Genomic DNA, 20,817 nt, shown 5'->3' on the forward strand with positions numbered 1-20,817 from the left:
CTCTGGCTATCCCTGCCGGGACTGGCTGTTGACACCCTTGTTGCCAGAGGTCAACGAGGGGGAGCTCTGCTACAGTGTCGCCCACAGGACAACGCGGTCTGCGATAGATGAGTTTTGCCTGCTTTATCCATAAGATGGTTTTCAAAATGTTACCACCGAGATATCATCGTGCACCTCAGCCCATTAAGCCCCTCTTCCCTTTTTACATTAATCCAAACATGTTACATTCAACCATATTTAAAAAGAAAAAGGGGGCATTGTATTAGTATTAGATTTTGCAATGCACGAGATAAAACCATCCCTCCATTTGGTCACTTATGAAATCAACACCCAGACTGCTGGCAATTTTTATGGATGAAATAAATTAATGTCTTGTCACTATTTTTTTTGTGGTCATCAGGTATGTATGTTCAAATGACATGTTTTAGTTGAAATACATTTTGCAGAAGTAACTCAATCATTCAGAAAGTGTAATTGGTGTATGTTGGTTTTTAAAAAAAGTTTCAGGTGAAAGATGTAACCTCCAGAAAAACAAGTGGAGGTGACAGTGACCGACCATTCTGTCCAAACAGAAAGCAAACCCGTTGGAGCACAAACAAGTTCATCTGATGTGACCCTGGTAAGGAATTTATATTTTAAATAACCCGAGTGATGATGATGTTTAAAATAAACAGATGATACAGGGCTTGATGATTTGTATAAGATTTATTGAATTACGACCGAAAGGGATCATTAGCAAAGCAAGCTTTTTATTATTTACAAATTATGGTTTGCAGCATACAATGGCCACTACATACAGTTGATCACAGCACAATAACTTTGGCTTTGCTTTGTTCATTATGAATGCTTTACTCTGATTTAAAGTGTGCATAGGATGGCGCTGCAGTTGTGCATAATGTCAGCGCGCCCTTCGACACACTGCAAGGTTTTCCAATTGGACATTTTATAGTTTATGCGCTCATGGCACATGTATAACTATTACACCGAATCCTGTATGTTGTCTTTTTTTAATGTTAACAGACGGCCTCATCCAGCAGCATGTCCGTTGACTCTCATGACTCTCAGCAAGACCGTGGTGTTGATAATGGGTCGAGAAGGGAAACAGTTGATGAGAGGTAGATGATTTATGTAATTATTTAGTTTCAACATTGCATAATTTAAGACAAAAATTACAAAGGCAAAATGAAAGGTTGATGAACAAAATCAGAACATAAATTTCATTGAAGACATTTGCATTTATCATCAAAATATTAAATTTGATACTGGTTGATAATGTCATTGTTTTATAAGATCATGCAAATGTTCAAGCTTAAACATTATTTTTGAGACGTTCTGTATTATTGGAGGTATATTGTTGGTGTATGACTATCTAAGACGCAAGTCGCACAAGGGATTTTATTTTGACATAAGGTTTTATACCTAATAAATTTGTGTATTATTACAAAATTGTACAATTTTAAAAGTTAAATTGACTGTCAGTATTTTTTTTCAGCTCTCTTTGGTCTTCGCCAAAATACATGGTTTTTGAAGACAGGCTTTTGGACCTCTGCCATCGATGCCCAGACTGTGGAGAGGAGTCCATACCACTCATAACAGACAAGGTTGGGTCATGCATTCATGTGAAGATAACATGCAAAAAGGGACATGTCGTTATCTGGAAAAGTCAACCCGACATAAAAAAACAGCCTTTGGGAAACCTTATTCTTGCTGCAGCACTTTTTTTTTCTGCTCTCAGCCCCACCAAAGTCTTGAGATTCTTTTCATTTTGCAGTCTACAAACAATTTCTGTTTCCACCTACTTCCGCATCCAGAGGGGCTACCTGCTGCATGCAGTACACAGGGTATGGGGTAGGCAACACAGAGCTCTTCTAGAGGCACGAAAAGGCCTTTGGATTAGCCTCGCTGGTGATGCCAGGTGCTGTTCGCCAGGTCATAAAGGTATATAGGGTTGCGCCACTGGCTTTTAATTCAGCGTTTGGTTCTGTTATATATTTTTTTTTAGTTAACCTGCATTTTTGTTATTTACCCATTTTATTGGGTGTGAACTATTATTTTAAAATGTTGGTTTCTTTTAGTGTACACTGTATATATATTATAAGATGTTTGGTGGCTTGTTGACAGACCAGCTTTTTTGTTGGTCCAAGGGGACCATATCCTCTTTTGTTTCATCTTTATCGACCAAGGCCGAAGGCCGCGGTTGATAAATATGAGACAAAAGGCAATATGCTCCCCGAGGACCAACAACAAAATGCTGGTCTGACAACAAGCCACCAAACATCGTTTTTGTCATAATTTTGGTTGTGCAACAAAATGCACAATAACCCACAGGGAGACGAATTTTTAGAATCCAACTCCGGGCCACAAAGCATCGTCATAGTAGCACGAGATAACACATCAAACTTGTATGTGACGTCAAACGTAGCTTGTGGACGCTTTTCTTCCAGTATGAAAATATACAGAGCTGCGATCATACCTGTGAGTTCAGTAAGTGTTGAGCATATTTCTTTTCTTTTAAGTGTTTATGACTTTTCGTTGTGGATTTTGCGATTACAGAGATAAAATGCAAATTGACCATGAGTCGCCGCGGTAATTATCAACATTGATTGGGTCTTTGAGAGTGAATGCTTACAATCATTGTCCTCGGAAACACAAATCCAAAGCCGCGATGGTTCCACACATCAAACAATCAGCCTGATTGGCTTTTACTTTGACAATCCACGTTTCACCTGAAAGCTCAAACCCATTCACCACCTCAAGTTACTGCATGGAGAACATGAGATTTATTTCCCAGATGTTTGTGAATGAAAACTCGTAAAAATTATGACAATAGTAGTTATTGTCAGATGTGAATGTGATATCCACATTTATCAGTCACAATGTCGAGAAAGGAGGAATCATATCAGATCGAGGCCTTTTGATTTATTTCGTTGTGTTTTGGACAGATTCATGCATCCTTTTTCAAAATAAACAAGGCAAGGCTATTTCGTAAACCTCCTGTCGGTAGCTGCTGAGGAGTCTTCTTTATGATCACCTCAAGGTCTCGGCCAACCAAGGCTTGGAACGTGACATGAATCAGAACTTCTTGACAACTCGGATGGTCGTTTTCACTGAACAATGTCAACAAGCCACCAAACATCTTTGAATGTCCACTCATTTGTCTTTGTGTATTTTCAGCAAAGTATGGCAGCTATTCCATAATGGACACAGCATCAAGTACTGTATTGGACGTCCAATTAATTCAGGTAAGTGTAGTTCTTAAGCCCAGCAGCGTGTTGTCATTACTAAGGAAGGGCTTTCCTTACTGTCTGGTTCCTTACCTCTACCACAGCGCTTTGAAATAAAACATTACTAAATAAATTCATTGAAAAAATACTTCAGTTATAAAACAAAAATAAAAGTGATAGGTTAAATAAAAACAAAATAGGTTCAATATCTAACTCTTACGGAACTCATATGGTCAATACTATCTCAACCTTCACCGGGCTTTGTGGGTCGTGGATGACCCAGAGCCTGACAAAAATGTCTATCTCTGAAACTATTTGTTTTGTGAGATTTTATGTAATCTCCAGTCAACATACGCCCATCGAATTGCCCAACTTTTAAAAGATTATCTTTGTTAACAACCAAATAAATAATGACGTAATTTAAACTACACAGATGATGTTGGTTGTGGATGAACCATATGTAATTATGTAAGGAATGTTACGCTGCTCATCTTTATTCGGATGTCGTGTACGACACATACTCTGCAAAACAGGCGGCAAAACGTTAATCCCTTTTCAGATGGCGTGGGCCGTTTTTTACCCATTCTTTACATTTATTCCTTCTTCAGAAAGCACAACCCACATCATCCAGACTATGTAGTCTACCGCGTTATCCGGTAAAGATTAAAGTGCTGACTACATTCTCTGTTATTTGTATTTTCTAAAAAAAAAGATGAGATTTTACACAAATCAAGACTGTCAGTGTTCTTCGGAGACTGCCCTAGCATTCAAGGTGAACAATTCCCCCGAAAACGGCGTATGGCTGCCTAAATGGCGGGGTAAAAAACGGTCATAGACTCATACACGTAAAATTCCACTCGTGCAAAAAACACGAGTGTACGTGGGAGTTTCAGCCCACGAACGCAGAAGAAGAAGAAGGTGAACAATGACTGTCGAGATCTGTGTAAAATGTCATATTTTGGGTCAAAAATACAAATAACATTTATGTATTGATCAATTTTGGTTAAAATTCATTATGTATTTACGATTCAACACACACAAACATACACTATTTTGTAGTCCTGACTGGCCGCATAAATTTGAAGTTTTGTCAAATGGCTCAAAGAAGGGAAATCCAATGTTCAATCTACACATTAGGCACTAATTACTTCGATCATCATTTATTACTTCTTTTTCATTTTTTTTTACAGAGCAGCGAGGTTGCCAACTCCAATGCAATGGAACTTGCAGGCCTGCAGCAATGCTTCAGGACTTTGGAGCAAGCCCAGATTGGAGTGAGCGATGTGGTAACCGACAGGCACACCCAAGTCCGCGCATTTTTGAGGACTTATCGGTCCCTGACACATCCCATCAGACACTGGTTTGATGTGTGGCACATGGCCAAATGTAAGTATCTAATCCGTACTACACGGTTTACACTATGCCATATTTATCAAACATTTGAAAATAAGCCGCCTCCCCTGTGCTGAAAACCTACCCTCTCATTCCCATTAAATACCACACGCTTTCTGAATAGGGATACACACCGTGAAATGACTTCATTACTTCCAAATATGTCGTCCTTGGCCTACAACATCCAGACTGTGTAATTCAAATGACTTCATTGTTTATTTGTTTGTTTTCAATATAAATTTCTATGATGTTTGGGGATTACATGAAGTCCCAATCAAAAAATCAAAATAGTTTTAGATATACAATTTTGTGAGGCTCTAAGTTGTGCATGACACAGGAGTCACTGTGAAGGCTAATACTGCATACATTATTGATTAGGAGACTTTAATAGTTTCATAAATGTTGATGGTGTGCAAAACTACTAATGATCATGGTGTACATTTATTTTGTTTTACATCTTAAGAACTAGCAGCTATGCCAAAGACAGATGCGCCACTTCAATGCTTCTAATTTATAGCATGAATTAAACGTGCATCAATCCCTCTAAGAAAATTCAAGCAAAATATAATTTTACTTATCTTATCTGACTTATTTTTAATAAAAATGTGAATGATAATGTATATGCAATCTATTATTGCAGCAGTGTACAAGAAACTGATGGAACTTGGCAAGAAGAAGGGAATGGAAGAAGCAGCTATGTGGGGGAGATCCATTGCAAGTCATCTGTATTGGGTGGCTTCAAGCACACCGCCAGGCGAGTTCAGAGCTGAACAAGCAAGAGCCAAATGGGTCTCAGTCTGCAACCACATCACTGGCGTCCACACACACGACTCGGAACACTTTCCCCAGTGCTTGCATGGACCCTTGGAGGACAGGATTTGGATGATTGCAGGTGTTCTTTCTTTCTTTGCAGTAACTGCAACAAAACTATTTGGATTTCAGAATAAATAACTGACAACATATGTTGATCCGAATAGCAATATTTAGAAGCAAGTTGCATGAAGCGAAATTACGACATTTAGTCAACCAGAATTCATATAATGAAAATTGAAATTGATCGCACCAAATTTCTTTACTAAGACAATACTCTATATTTTCAGGTTCAAAAGTGCACAAGGAATTGGAAGCCATTGTGAAGTCAAAGACTCTAGTGAAAGACATTGCCCAGATCTCTCCCTTTGATCAAACAGCTGAGGTGGAAGCGTATCACAGCCTTGTGTGTCAGTTTGCTCCCAAGTTTACACACTTCAGCTACAGCACAATGAAAATCCGGTATGCTTTCATCTGAATTATATTATATTGTAATTCAATCGAGTTGGCGTTTTAATGAAACAGATCCTGTGATTGGTCAGAATGCCCCAACTCATTACAAATGACCGGTCATTAATTGTTCATAACCACTCGCTAAAAAAGCCATTAACTACCTGCTGCCGAGGCGCATTGATACAACCTCAACTAGTCTCAGTTACCTTTGTGATTCATTTTACAAGTAGGAAATACGAAGTGCCAACGAAATACCGAGACCATAAGGTATGCGAAGTGATGACGTCAAATCAATTACACATTGTAATTCAATCGAGTTGGCGTTTTAATGAAACAGGTCCTGTGATTGGTCAGAATGCCCCAACTCATTAAAAATTACCGGTCATTAATTGTCGATAACCACTCGCTAAAAAGGCCATTAATAACTTGCTGGCTAGGCGCATTGATACAACCTCAACTAGTCTCGGTTAGCTTTGAGGGTCATTTTACAAGTAGGAAATATGAAGTACCAACGAAATACCGAGACCATAAGGTATGTGAAGTGATGACGCCGAATACGTGACGTAAGTTGATGCATGAATTCTTTCGGACTACGTCAGTCAATTCCAAAGATAGCTTTTGTGATGAAAAGAATTTGTTTTGAGTTTGCTGTCCAGAAACCCATCAAAAAAGAAGAGAAAATGTATGTGAAAGAAAACAAAACAGGAGGAGAGTGATACGATAGGAATACAGACATATTTCTTGGGACTTTATCCTTGCAGGTAGGCGGACTGAAAGTAGTGTGTGAACAGAACAGAACCAATTCTGTCTGTTTACCATCGCAATGAAAGCAGGAAAGAGATCGTCGTCAGATTGAATTACAATAACACTAACACGCTTCCATTTGAAACTTCTCGGTCTTCATCGTGGATTGACGCCCTCCCAAAGTCTAATTTAAGCCCTCCATCGCTTCGCTCCGCCGGGCTTCAATTACCTTTGGTCGGGCGTCAATCCTCGATGAAGACCGAGAAGTTTCAAATGGAAGCATGTTAATGTGTAATTGATTTTATATAAACAAAATATGCATGCCAATTTTTATGTTATACATGTATGTGTTCAGTAGTTGAATGTTGGTCTAGCATGCTGTGGACATGTTTCTTAGGCTCAAGCTACTGGGTGAGAATTTATTTGAAGTTGCAATATCTGTCACCATTTAGACCGGTAATTTTTAATGAGTTGGTGCATGGTGACCAATCACATAATCTGTATCATTAAAGCGATAAATTGTATGAATTACAATTTTTGTTGTATTCATATATGTTTCAGTCTCCAGTTGGCTGTTATCCACCACAACGCCAATTCGGGCAGACAGCAGGCAGTAAATGCAGCAGGAGATGGCAGATGGGCGGTTCAGTTCCCAAAAAATCAAGGAAGGCTGCCTGTGGCACGGAAGTTGAAAACCAGGCAGACATATGGTGAGGTTAACAATGTAAAGTTTATGAAACTAATTACACATTAACATGCTTCCATTTGAAACTTTGAGGTCGTCATAGTGGATTGTAATTCAATCAAGTTGGTGTTTTAATGAAACAGATCCTTTGATTGGTCAGAATGCCCCAACTCATTACAAATTACCGGTCATTAATTGTCGTTAACTACTCGCTAAAAAAGCCATTAACAACCTGCTGGCGAGGCGCATTGATACAACCTCAACTAGTCTCGGTTAACTTTGAGGGTCATTTTACAAGTATAATTAGTAGGAAATATGAAGGCCAACGAAATACCGAGACCATAAGGTATGCGAAGCGATGACGTCGAATACGTGACGTAAGTTGATGCATGAATTCTTCCGGACTACGTCAGTCAATTCCAAAGATCCTTTTGTAATGAAAAGATTTTTTTTAGAGTTTGCTGTCCAGAAACCCGTCAAAATTTATGTGAAAAAGAAAAAAAAAACATGAGCAGAGTGATAAGGTACATGATACAGAGACATATATTTTGGGACTTGACCCTTGCAGGTCGGTGGACTGAAAGTAGTGTGTGAACAGAACAGGACCAATTCTGTCTGTTTACAACCGCATGAAAGCAGGAAAGAGATTGCACACTACTTTCAGTCCACCTACATGCAAGGGTCAAGTCCCAAGAAATATGTCTCTGTATTACTATCTTATCACTCTGCTCCTGTTTTCTTTCACATAAATTTTCCCTTATTTTTGTTACTGGTTTCGGGACAGAAAACTCTAAAACAAATTCTTTTCATCACAAAAGCGATCTTTAGAATTGACTGATGTAGTCCGGAAGAATTCATGCATCAACTTGGGTCACATTTTTTACATCATCAATTTGTATACCTTATGGTCTCGGTATTTCTTGGCCTTCATATTTCCTACTTTTAAAATGACCCTCAAAGCTAACCGAGACTAGTTGAGGTTGTATCAATGTGCCTCGCCAGCAGGTAGCTAATGGGTGTTTTAGCGCGTGGTTATCAACAATTTGGTAATTTGCAATGAGTTGGGGCATTCTGACCATTCACAGGATCTGTTTCATTAAAACGCAAACTCGATTGAATTACAATAATAAATGAGCATTTATATAGCGCAACATCATAACTTTACAATTATGCTCTTTGCGCTTGACACATTTAAAATTACAAACACAGTTATACAAGCATTTACATCTACATTCATAGTCAGCAGCGCTTAATTAAAAGCATACACCATCAAACATACATTACAAAAGATTCTTCCACTAACTAAGTAATAAAAACATGAATAAAATAGGTAGTGAAAACAAGGAAATACCAGCTGAATTCCCTTAATCAAACAGAACATGTTATCAACAATACTGAAAAAAGCCCCAGATGTTTATATACATTATCACTAAAACAACAAATACACTACATGTAGCCTACTGATGGACTGAGAAAACAAAATCAGGGGTTGTATTTTTTTAAGAGTTTATAGCGTTGATCTGTACGTTTCAGGCTGACACATTGTGTAAATGCGACTTTTTTGGTATTGTTTTTGTTTAAAAAGGTATGTATTGCTGATTTCAGTGCACACTTACAATGTATTTAAAAAATCAACAACAAAATCTCAATGACTGTTCCAGGATACGTTCATGACCTGATGCAGGAGGTCATTGATTTACGTATGGAATTCGACAGCTATTCCAGGGCAAGGGCATCCTGGGACGCAGTTGCACCAAGATCCTCAAAGCCTCTTATTGCTGAAGAAGGACGTCCATCCAAGGAAAATGTTGTTGCAAGTCATCAGCATCGCTACTCACAGCATTGATAATAGCTAGATTTAGAGGGAAGAATGAATCCCACCATTTTCTATTCACCACCTCATTTCTCTTGCCTGCTGGGATACGCGCACACAACAAAACTCAACAGTTTGTGTTAAAAAGTGTCGCGGTTTTGACTGACGCCAACAGAGAAGTTCTGTTTGCAGAAGAAGCGCGATGTGTCTTATGTGCGATTTTGCAACCTGAATCTCTACTCATACAATGTATAACTGTTGAAAGTAAGACAGTTCACAAATTAAGGTCTGCCCTATAAATATAAGTATTCTATTTATATTAGGGAAGAAATAGAACTCTAAAGTCGTGACGCGGCAACCAGCTCCAAGCCGCCATTTTTGATTTTCCAAAGCGCAACCTAGGCAAATGTATGCTATAGAAATGCAGTGAAAGAACGACTTTAGCGTCCACTCCAGACCTTAAAGTAGGAAGATATGAACAAAAAAAGTCAAAAAGTTTCGCGGTTTAGACTGACACCAACAGAGAAGTTCTCCACTCCAGACCTTAAAGTAGGAAGATATGAACAGTTTGTGTTAAAAAGTGTCGCGGTTTAGACTGACGCCAACAGAGAAGTTCTGTTCGCAGAAGAAGCGCGATGTGTGTTATGTGTGATTAATTTGAAACCTGAATCTCTACTCATACAATTTACAACTGTTGAAAGTGAGACAGTTCACAAATTAAGGTCTGCCCTGAAACAGAACTCTAAAGTCTTGAAGCGGCAACTGGCTCCAAGCCGCCATCTTTGATTTTCCAAAGCGCAACCGAGGCAAATGTATGCTACAGAAATGCAGTGAAAGAACAACTTTAGGTCCACTCCAGATAAGAAGATATTAACAGTTAAAATAACGACCAGGTGACCTTTATCCAATAGATTAAAGGTTTCAATACAGAAATAACCAAAACATGATTACAAAGTCAACGAAAGTAGATGCGTAGAATCGCACAAATCAAAGAAATTCGTTTGTGTTTTTGGTGTGCACTTCGTTTCACCGCCAACCAGAAATTCTTCTTCTTCTTCTTCGTTCATGGGCTTAGACTCCCACGTTAACTCATGTTTTTAGCACGAGTGGATTTTTACGTGTATGACCGTTTTTACCCCGCCATTTAGGCAGCATACGCCGATTTCGGGGGAGCCAACCAGAAATGATGTGTACACATTTGTAATGTTGCACTTCCTTATATGGCATGAAACGAATGTGGTTGGTTGAAAAAAGCCTGTACTAAATAAGCCTCAGTTTTGTAAAGCATAATGTGGATTGATCCCTTGTTCCACACTTAATTTGGACGAACAGTTGAACGTTATGTGTTTCCTATGCAGCATGCGCTAAATATAATACATAGAGAATACTACATGGCTTGCTGTGTCGTACCAGAGTTGTTGTTTAAAGTATTGAACTGCGAGCGAAAGCGAGCTGTTTAGGCCTACTATTTGAAAAAGCAACGAGTGTAAATCTGGTACGACACAGCAAGCTATGTAGTATTCTATTTATCCTACATACTGTACTTACGTGTATTCGAGGCAGCTAAATTGAAGACGCTTGTTTTGGAACCTCGATCTCTTCTAAAGCCTTGTGCAATCTATTACGTCAAAGCAAAGAAACGTCACTCTGAAAGTGTGGCGTGACGTGTTAGTTCTAAAGATTTATCGAGGGTGCGCAATTTGTGTTTCTATAATGACGTTTGTCTCGGTGACTTTGGCATCATACGCAGTGGAAAAACAGGTCCCTGCCAGACTTGCTTGACATGACCTCATTTACATGATATACACACATGTGATTTGAACGATTATTATCTCACGGGTGTCTCTCTCACGTATGTAGGATAAACTTTATTTTTACATTGGAAATGTATGGAATATGCCAGATCTTAAAAATCGATGTTTTGGTCAGAAACATAAATATATATATACGTATTTGAAAACATGTATATCCTGCTAAAAAAAATACACCTAACAATTTGAATATAGTTCAGGAAGTCGTAGGTTCATATGTTGTTGAAAGACACCATTATTGAGGGTAGGTGTGGTCAAAGTTTTGTGACGTGAAATTGAATAAACAAATTTTGATTTGAAAAAAGTATGATCTTCAAATACATATGTTTATGACCAAAACGCTGCTGTATAACATGTGGATTATGCAAATGAAAAGTTCTATTCTGAATGTTTTGTATTCAATGTATTGCATGTATTCAATAGTACCTGCCAGCAGGTGGTGGTTTAGCTGCTTGGTAGAAAACCAGTATAATTTCCTCCTTTTGATGGAAACCTTTCCCGGATTGCCGTCACAGCACATGCTGGAATGACTTTCCTGTTGCCTTTTCCTAAAGTTTTGTGGATCCACCTTGTAAATCTTTTGTAAGCAAGATGTCTAAATACTCTGAAAATAATATTACAAGTGACGTTTAAATTCCCGTAAAAATTTTTTTTTTATATCTACTTATCATGTTTCCTCCCATAGCATAGAAAATAAATACCTTTTTTTTTTAAAACCGTAGAAGAGTAAGTAATGCACGTTTTTCTTGATCAGTGTTGTAGGAAGGGTAGTGGGGGCTGGTGATTGACTGTGCTGTTTTGTTAGTAAGAGGGGGGGGGGGGGGGGGGGGGTGTTTGTGTGTTGAGCAATTGATTTTGGTGTTTTTTATTAAGCTTAAACTTGGTCATTACATCAGGGTTAAAAACCAAACAAGCAATTTACCCCCCCCCCCCCCCCCCAATTTTTTTAAATTTATGTATACACATGTACCGTTAACTACCTTGTATACGCCCAGTATCAGGTAAAGGCCCACCCCCTACTTAGGCCAAAAGCTGTGCAAAGGGCACTACTACTTAGTAAACGCCCAACCCCCCACTTCTTCATTAATGATGTAGCAAACGTTATTGTTGGACAATTTGTTTTTAATGTTTGTAAACTTCCACATGCTGTACAGAGTATTCATCCTAGTGTACAATGCCAATGGTACATGTTGAATAAATGGATATTCATAAAATTATTGGTCATTTTTTAAAGCATTGGATCTCTGCCTGATAATAGGTAATACAGATATGGCGGGATACTCCTGATCAATTTGTTTTAAAGTGAAGATAAAATTGTGATGGCATGACCATGTACGCAGAATGACATTTTGATGTACTGAAAATGTCTTATCGCACATGTTTTACCTGTGTATGGGCTGATCATTACCCAGTTCCCCATTTTCATCAAGGTGTTCATTCATCGCAGTCTCCATAACCCATTCGTTCATGCAATTTGCAATTAACCCTTCATGAAGGGTAATGCAGGTCACGGATTGTTTCTGCATTTTCGTTTTCACTGCTGTAATGTTACAGCAGCAGACGTCCTCTTGTTCATTGGACATTGAGGAGCATTTCCCACACATGCACCTGTTAACATTTTAAAGTTGTATGAATATTCTAATTTCTATGGAGAATGAAAAATTGTGTGTGATGCATTCTAGATCTACTATTATTTATAGTAATATTAACCTGTTGACCTTAATTTTTGTATGGAATATTTTAATAAGGTTTTGTTTTTTTCCTCTTTGGTAACAATGTCAATGTCACTCACTATTTGTGATTGTGTTATAATACTGTAAAGGTGTGCAACAACATCTTACCTACTTTTTATATTTAGTCAAGTTTTGACTAAATATTTTAACATCGAGGGGGAATCGAAACAAGGGTCGTGGTGTATGTGCGTGTGTGTGTGTGTCTGTGTGTGTGTGTAGAGCGATTCAGACTAAACTACTGGACCGATCTTTATGAAATTTGACATGAGTGTTCCTGGGTATGAAATCCCTGAACGTTTTTTTCATTATTTTGATAAATGTCTTTGATGACGTCATATCCGGCTTTTCGTAAAAGTTGAGGCGGCACTGTCACGCCCTCATTTTTCAACCAAATTGGTTGAAATTTTGGTCAAGTAATCTTCGACGAAGCCCGGACTTCGGTATTGCATTTCAGTTTGGTGGCTTAAAAATTAATTAATGACTTTGATCATTAAAAATCTGAAAATTGTAAAAAAAAAATAAAAATTTATAAAACGATCCAAATTTACGTTTATCTTATTCTCCATCATTTGCTGATTCCAAAAACATATAAATATGTTATATTCGGATTAAAAACAATCTCTGAAAATTAAATATATAAAAATTATTATCAAAATTAAATTGTCCAAATCAATTTAAAAACACTTTCATCTTATTCCTTGTCGGTTCCTGATTCCAAAAACATATAGATATGATATGTTTGGATTAAAAACACGCTCAGAAAGTTAAAACAAAGAGAGGTACAGAAAAGCGTGCTATCCTTCTTAGCGCAACTACTACCCCGCTCTTCTTGTCAATTTCACTGCCTTTGCCATGAGCGGTCCGATGCTACGAGTATACGGTCTTGCTGAAAAATGGCATTGCGTTCAGTTTCATTCTGTGAGTTCGACAGCTACTTGACTAAATATTGTATTTTCGCCTTACGCGACTTGTTTTGGCTAATGTTGTGCATTTATTCAATTTTACTTTTGTCTGACTGTGACAATGATTTTCAAAAATATGACAGCATTAACACATTGGTTCCAGTTGACAGTTATTAGTCCTTAAATTATTTACAATAAGCATTCAGTGTAGCAGGTTAAGGAGTATCACTAATTCAACATACTTCAGCAGGTAATATTAGTTACAGAAATTACACAAGTCATTTTGTATGTACTGCATTGTGGAGTTGTTCACCATACTTTATTTATTGATTAAGCGTACATTTTTTTTCACAATAGTTTCAATAATATGGTAAACATTATGGAGTATTAAATACTACAAATCTGATTTATTAATGTGTCATATTTAATGTATTTTGTTGTTTTGTAAATGTATGCTATGTATGTGTTCATTCCTGTCTGGGGATGTTTGATTTGACACTGATTGGTCTAACTGTAGTTTAATCATTTAGATTGAATGTGAAGGTTATACAGTAAGATTAAATATATATTGTAGTCTATCCCCTGATTTAATTCATTTCTTTGTGGGTTTGTTGTGTGTATGATGGACTCATCTGACTATATATGAATACAATAGACATTTATTATGAAATAACCTTGTCATAATTGTCATGGCGTGTGGCAGAGTATCGCTAAAAAAAAATCTGAGGCAGGTTATTCAATTCAAACAAAGGCTTTAATAAAAAAAATGTTTAAAGATGCTGAACATTCACAGCAAGCAGTGAATCTTGGCTCTAATGTCCTTAATGTGTCATATACAAACTAACAAAGGTATAATAATATCGACTAATGGCAGGTTCAAGTCGTTGTGTCAGTGTACATTGTGGGCACTTCTCTGCCACGACTCTTGAAAATTGTGACATTTATTTTTGAACAAAATCTATTGCTGACACTATACATGTATGACTGCAAAGTGCAAGTGTGTTTTCTCAATACAAATATTAAATAAACATATAGAGAGATTATCGATTTCACATGGTGCAACTACAAATGTAATGATCAATTCTACACTACATTGGGGTATGCACGTTAAAGATCCCACGATTGACAAAAGGGTCTTTCCTGGCAAAATTGTATAGGCGTAGATAAAAAAATGTCCACCAAAATACCCGCGAGATCTGGAATAATAGGCCGTGAAAGGTGGATGCAGCGCCTATAGGCTGTTAATCTACTGGCCGATGTGAATGCGTGATATATTGTGTAAAAAAGTCCATCTCACACGGCATTAATAGGTAACATGCGCCTTGAGTCACCTTGTGTGGTGAGATACGTGCGCGATATAAATCCTCGTAAATAAATAAATATTTAAGAAAAACAGAATATGACACCCAGATTAACTTTACCAGTCAGGTTTGACATACAGCACGTTGCTCCTTGTATCCGCATCATCTTCGCTGTCAGTGTCACCACGGACAACTTCCCTTCTGAAGCCAGGGTAATCAGCAAATGTGGGCTCATGCAAATAAGGTTGCGGTGCGCCTTGTGGGGTCAGGTGATCTTGATCTTCACTGAAGTCGTCCATTTTCCTTGCAACCACATTTTATTTTGTAAACTAAAATAACCACTGATACCCTTCAACCAAGTTATTTTCAGGCAGGTATGAATAAAAGCTATCATTTCAAACTGTATTTCAACAGTAAGGAAACACATTCTTAGAGTTGTAAGGAAATGGTCAATTACAATATCAAAATGCCGGTTAAACTTAATATGCAGCCTTATCAAAAATTTGAAAACCAGGTTATTTTAGTTACCGAGTTGGTGCTCTGAAGGGACTAAATCATTAAATGTAAATCCACATTGCGACAGGCTGGGATGCGGCAGGTTGGAGCACGACAGGCTCGGATGCAACAGGCTGGGACGCGGCTGGCTTGGATGTCTCAGGTTGGGCTGGGGTGCGGTAGGCTGGGGTGCGGTAGGCTGGGGTGTGGTAGGCTGGGATGGGGTGCGGTAGGCTGGGGTGCGGTAGGATGGGATAGGGTGTGGTAGGCTGCGGTGCGGTAGGATGGGATAGGGTGTGGTAGGCTGCGGTGCAGTAGGATGGGATAGGGTGTGGTAGGCTGGGGTGCGGTAGGATGGGATAGGGTGTGGTAGGCTGCGGTGCGGTAGGATGGGATAGGGTGTGGTAGGCTGCGGTGCGGTAGGCTGGGATAGGGTGTGGTAGGCTGCGGTGCGGTAGGATGGGATAGGGTGTGGTAGGCTGCGGTGCGGTAGGCTGGGATAGGGTGTGGTAGGCTGCGGTGCGGTAGGATGGGGTGTGGTAAGCTGGGGTGCGGTAGGTTGGGATAGGGTGCGGTAGGCTGGGGTGCGGTAGGTTGGGATGGGGTGTGGTAGGCTGGGGTGCGGCAAGCTGGTATACAGCAGGCTGGGGTGCGGCAAGCTGGTATACAGCAGGCTGGGGTGCGGCAAGCTGGTAAACAGCAGGCTGGGGTGCGGCAAGCTGGTAAACAGCAGGCTGGGGTGCGGCAAGCTGGTATACAGCAGGCTGGGGTGCGGCAAGCTGGTATACAGCAGGCTGGGGTGCGGCAAGCTGGTAAACAGCAGGTTGGGGTGCGGCAAGCTGGTATACAGCAGGTTTGGGTGTGGTAGGCTGGGGGTGCGGCAAGCTGGTATACAGCAGGTTTGGGTGTGGTAGGCTGGGGTGCGGCAAGCTGGTATACAGCAGGCTGGGGTGCGTCAAGCTGGTATACAGCAGGCTGGGTTGCGGCAAGCTGGAATACATCAGGCTGGGGTGCGGCAAGCTGGTATACAGCAGGCTGGGGTGCAGCAAGCTGGTATACAGCAGGTTGTGGGTGCGGTAGGCTTGGGTGCGTCAAGCTGGTATACAGCCGGTTGGGGTGCGATAGGCTGGGGTGCGGCAGGTTGGGGTGCGGTTGGCTGGGGTGCGGCAAACTGGTGTACTGCAGGTTGGGGTGTGGCAGGCTGGGATGCAGCAGGTTGGGATGACACCCTAATTACTGACTTTGTTAGCTAACGCTTTTGATGCTTTGATTAGTTTCTGAATTGCTTTTTACATTTAATCAAGTTTTTTATTTTTATGTTCATCATAATCATAGTGTAAATAAAACCTTGTAACTGTTTCCCATTAGTTATGGTGAATACCAAAGTATGTACGAGAGGTGTGAGCGTGAACATGCGCGTGTCGATGACAGAACGAAAGTGTGAGCTTGCTTGCATGTCAAGTGTTGTAACTTCTACCTCTAGTCTAATTGACTTTTGGCCCGTAACCATGCATGTATTGCTAAAACTGTACGAAGCTAATTCTAGAATCCAAAACATACACCACGATATTTTTGTCACACACAATCTAGCACATTAACAAACACACAGGGTTTCCTCTGAATACAGAGGACAGCCAGCCTCCCTTGCAAATTTTAAGGAGAATATTATAATATACTAGTCTGATTATATACGGACCCTTTAGTTTAGCGCTCCGGTTACAGTACTGTACACTTACAAAGAATAGTCAATACCCTTTAGTTTAACACACTAAAGTGCAGGATTAGCATATGAGGTTAGATGTTGGTATTTGGACTAATTTTTCTTAAATGTATAATTATATTATATACATTCCAACCCTGATGGTACACGAACTGCAAAGACTGACACGGTGAAAGTGAAAGAACCAGATCTGGTTCCCGCGAAATGCGGTCGAGTCATTAATTTTCACGCCGAAGCAGCTTATACTCCGGCACAAGCGGATACGCATCATTCTTTTATTGATGCTGTTGCACAAAGGAAATTTTTTTTATTATTATATCTTGCTATCATCAGATTGATACTTCTCACAGGCATCTTTACTCACCACAGTCTCTGGTACCGGAAGTGAAGGTGCCACAAACATTTTTTTTTCGTCTTCTTTCCCAAAACTAGCGAGATATCTTTTTATGGCAGTTTGAGGTTTACGATCCGTTAGATGCTTCTAAAAAATCTGCAATGACTGTTAAAAGGTACAGACAGATTTTGGGGAGGATACATTGTATTAACCACGCAATAGTATTTTCTAAGAATTAAACTAAATATGAAAACAACGCTTACTTTTGGATTTTGGTAGATTTATGACAACAGCCGGAACTGAAAGTACCAGAACCAAAAATTAAGGGCATTAATCAGGTGAACTAAGAAGATTGTCGTTCCTGGCGCGCACTTCACATGTCCGTCAAACAGTGTCCGAGTGAGAGAAAAAATTTTTTTTTTCGCAGTTCGATAGTATATGAGGCCCTTCTTCATATCAAAGTGTAAAGGTTGCTGAACGATGTTTTTCCTTTTTGCTTGTTTAGTTACACTTTAACAACGCCCTGATTCAACCACACAAAACCAAAACCGTACTCATACAATTTACAACGGACACCTGAGGCCCAGTTCGTTTTACCACTTTCATCCATTTTATACAACATTTCATAGGATTTACGAGGAAGTCTGTGCGCCTCCATCTTTAACAATTTCAACCAGTAGCTAATGCATCTTAAAATAGAATTCAAATATATCGGATATCTGTTTGTCTCGCCATATACAAGATCATTAGGTGTTCGCATTCGAACTCCTAAGAACTTCTTCAGTGCAAATAAATGGACTTTTTCACACTGCAGAGCAGCCTTATCCAGTCCCCATATCTCAGCACCATACTGTACTATTGGTTGTACTTGGGAATCAAACAACTTGTTGAGTGGAGAATCTGTGTGTATGGAAAGGGACGTAGAGAGAGAGAGAGAGAGAGAGAGAGAGAGAGAGAGAGAGAGAGAGAGAGAGAGAGAGAGAGAGAGAGAGAGAGAGAGAGAGAGAGAGAGAGAGAGAGAGAGAGAGAGAGAGAGAGAAAGAGAGAGAAAGAGAGAGAGAGAGAGAAAGAGGAGGTATTACACACCGGTACGACCGAACATAAGGTATCAATAAACTCCTCTTGTGCAGCGGGTTGAAAGTATACTCTGATCCCTCGGAGATATACCTCCACTCCGGTCTGAACGACCTCACGTGACATGTTATATGGTAGAAGAGCATGCTGTCGCTTATTCTCCTTCTGAAGATGAGGTATACCCTCAGTTCGGTTAGACTGAAACGATGCTCAAGCAGTGGAATTTGTGTGTGGTTTGTTTCAGAGCAAAATGTTATTTTATCCAAACAAGAAGATATTCTCGCGCACCGCCTTGTTCAGGATATCCACAAGTTGACAATGATGTGTGCGAAATAAATAAACAATGAAACGAACAAGAACGGACGGACGGACGGGCAGACTGACGGACGGACTGACGGACGGACCGACGGGCAGATTGAGGGACGGACCGATCGATGGACGGACGGAGGGACGGGGGGAGGGGGGGGGGGGGGCGGCGGGAGGGGGGGGTGGCGTTACGGGTAACCCCTCCTGATCCGGTCCTGCAGGGTATTCCTTCAACCCTCTGCACAAGAGGAATCTATTGATACAGACTGAAGGACGGACGGACTGACGGACGGACTGATGGACTGACAGACAGACTGTCGGACGGACCGTATGGACGGACATACGGACGGACTAAAAGGACGAAGGAACGAATAAACGAAGGAAATAACGAAGGAACGAAAGAGCGAACGAACCAACCCACGAATGAACGAACGAACGAACGAACGAACGAGCAAACAAACAAACAAACAAACAAACAAATAAACAAGCAAACAATAAACAATAATTGTGTGCAATCTGGCCCATTTTCAGGGCATTTGTCAAACGTTTGGAGGAGGTCCACAGTTAGGCCTGGGTGGGGGGGGGGGGGGTTGTCCCACCAACAGGAATTCCCCCCCCCCCTCTCCCCTGTATTGGGCCCTGCACAAGAGGAATTTATTGATACGGACTGAACTTGAAGAACGGATTGACTGACGGACCGACGGACGGACGGACTGACGGACGTACTGAAGGACTGTCGGACGAACTGTCGAACGAACGAACGAACGAACGAACGAACGAACAAACGAACGAACAAACGAACGAACGAACTGACGAACGAACAAACTGACGAACGAACAAACAAACGAACAAATTAGCAAATGAATACATACATTCGCAGAAAGAAAAAGGCAAAAGGTACATTTGTGGAGTCAGTAAGGGGGGTGGGTGGGCTTCCGGAACCCAGGAACCTTGGGAATCCCCCCTGGCCTAGAACACACACACACTGATCGACACTGACACACACACTGACACACACAACTTGACGAACGCACACACACACACACAATACACACACACACATCCACACCGGCACACACACACACACACACACACACACACGCACGCACACACACACTGTGACTGACACACACACGTAAACACACACACCGGCAATGACACTGACACACACACACGTACCGTACACACTGACGGGCACACTGCCGGGCACACACCGGCACACACACACACACACACACACACACACACACACACACACACACACACACACACACACACACACACACACAAACACAAACACATACTGACATACTCGCAACTGACATAGCAGAGGGGGGTGGTAAGTCATTTGAACGTTTAATTTCTTTTGTCACAAATTTAACTACCCATCAACAATTACAAACCGTTCCTTGTGTTTTTATTTTGAGATAGTTTTGTATTTTTAGTCACTGCAGCGAAGGGACATCACTCCCGCCACCTTATCTGTATCTTCTTCTGCTTGTTGCCGCAACACGTGGAGACCAGTCCAAATCGTCCAAATGTAGTGGTTGTAATAGTGGGTTGTGTGGGTGACTGAGTGTAGTGGAGCAGGCATGGCAGAACACATTCATTCACGCAGACACTTCGTTAACACTGTCTCTTGCTGCCATATTGTATTGCCTCTCTCTCGTTTACATCAAAACGTCTAAATACATGAATCAATGCTTACAATCAATATTCTACTAAAATATACTATAATACACAGACACTACAATCCCTCCTTTTCTTCAGAATAATGATTACCAATCATTACTAATAATCTGCGCTAAAATTCTTCCAGCGATCAAAACTGTCACTTGAAAATAAAACTGATTGAACTGGATCCACATTGCAGCTTTTACTTTCTAACAATAAACTGTAACTTCAACTTGAACTATAAACTTGAATTAGTAACTTCACTGATTATCTCAACGTTTATTCTAGTCGTTTACTCTCTCACACTTTCAAACTTTACTTCACTCTCATTTTCCTCCTCCTTCTT

General features: G+C 40.2%; 1 protein-coding gene across 1 annotated transcript; it reads left to right on the forward strand.

The window, feature by feature from the left end:
* Positions 1-483: 483 nt before the first annotated feature.
* LOC138957914 (uncharacterized) lies at positions 484-10,528 on the forward strand. Its single transcript, XM_070328948.1, has 9 exons — positions 484-619; positions 1,021-1,115; positions 1,493-1,601; positions 3,175-3,242; positions 4,415-4,610; positions 5,257-5,508; positions 5,717-5,888; positions 7,185-7,333; positions 8,970-10,528. Exons 3-9 carry the CDS (start codon positions 1,556-1,558, stop codon positions 9,152-9,154), a joined length of 1,068 nt encoding a protein of 355 aa, XP_070185049.1. The 5' UTR covers positions 484-619; positions 1,021-1,115; positions 1,493-1,555; the 3' UTR covers positions 9,155-10,528.
* Positions 10,529-20,817: the final 10,289 nt, after the last annotated feature.

Source organism: Littorina saxatilis, unplaced genomic scaffold, assembly GCF_037325665.1.
Source record: "Littorina saxatilis isolate snail1 unplaced genomic scaffold, US_GU_Lsax_2.0 scaffold_376, whole genome shotgun sequence".
Classification (NCBI taxonomy): Eukaryota; Metazoa; Mollusca; class Gastropoda; order Littorinimorpha; family Littorinidae; genus Littorina; species Littorina saxatilis.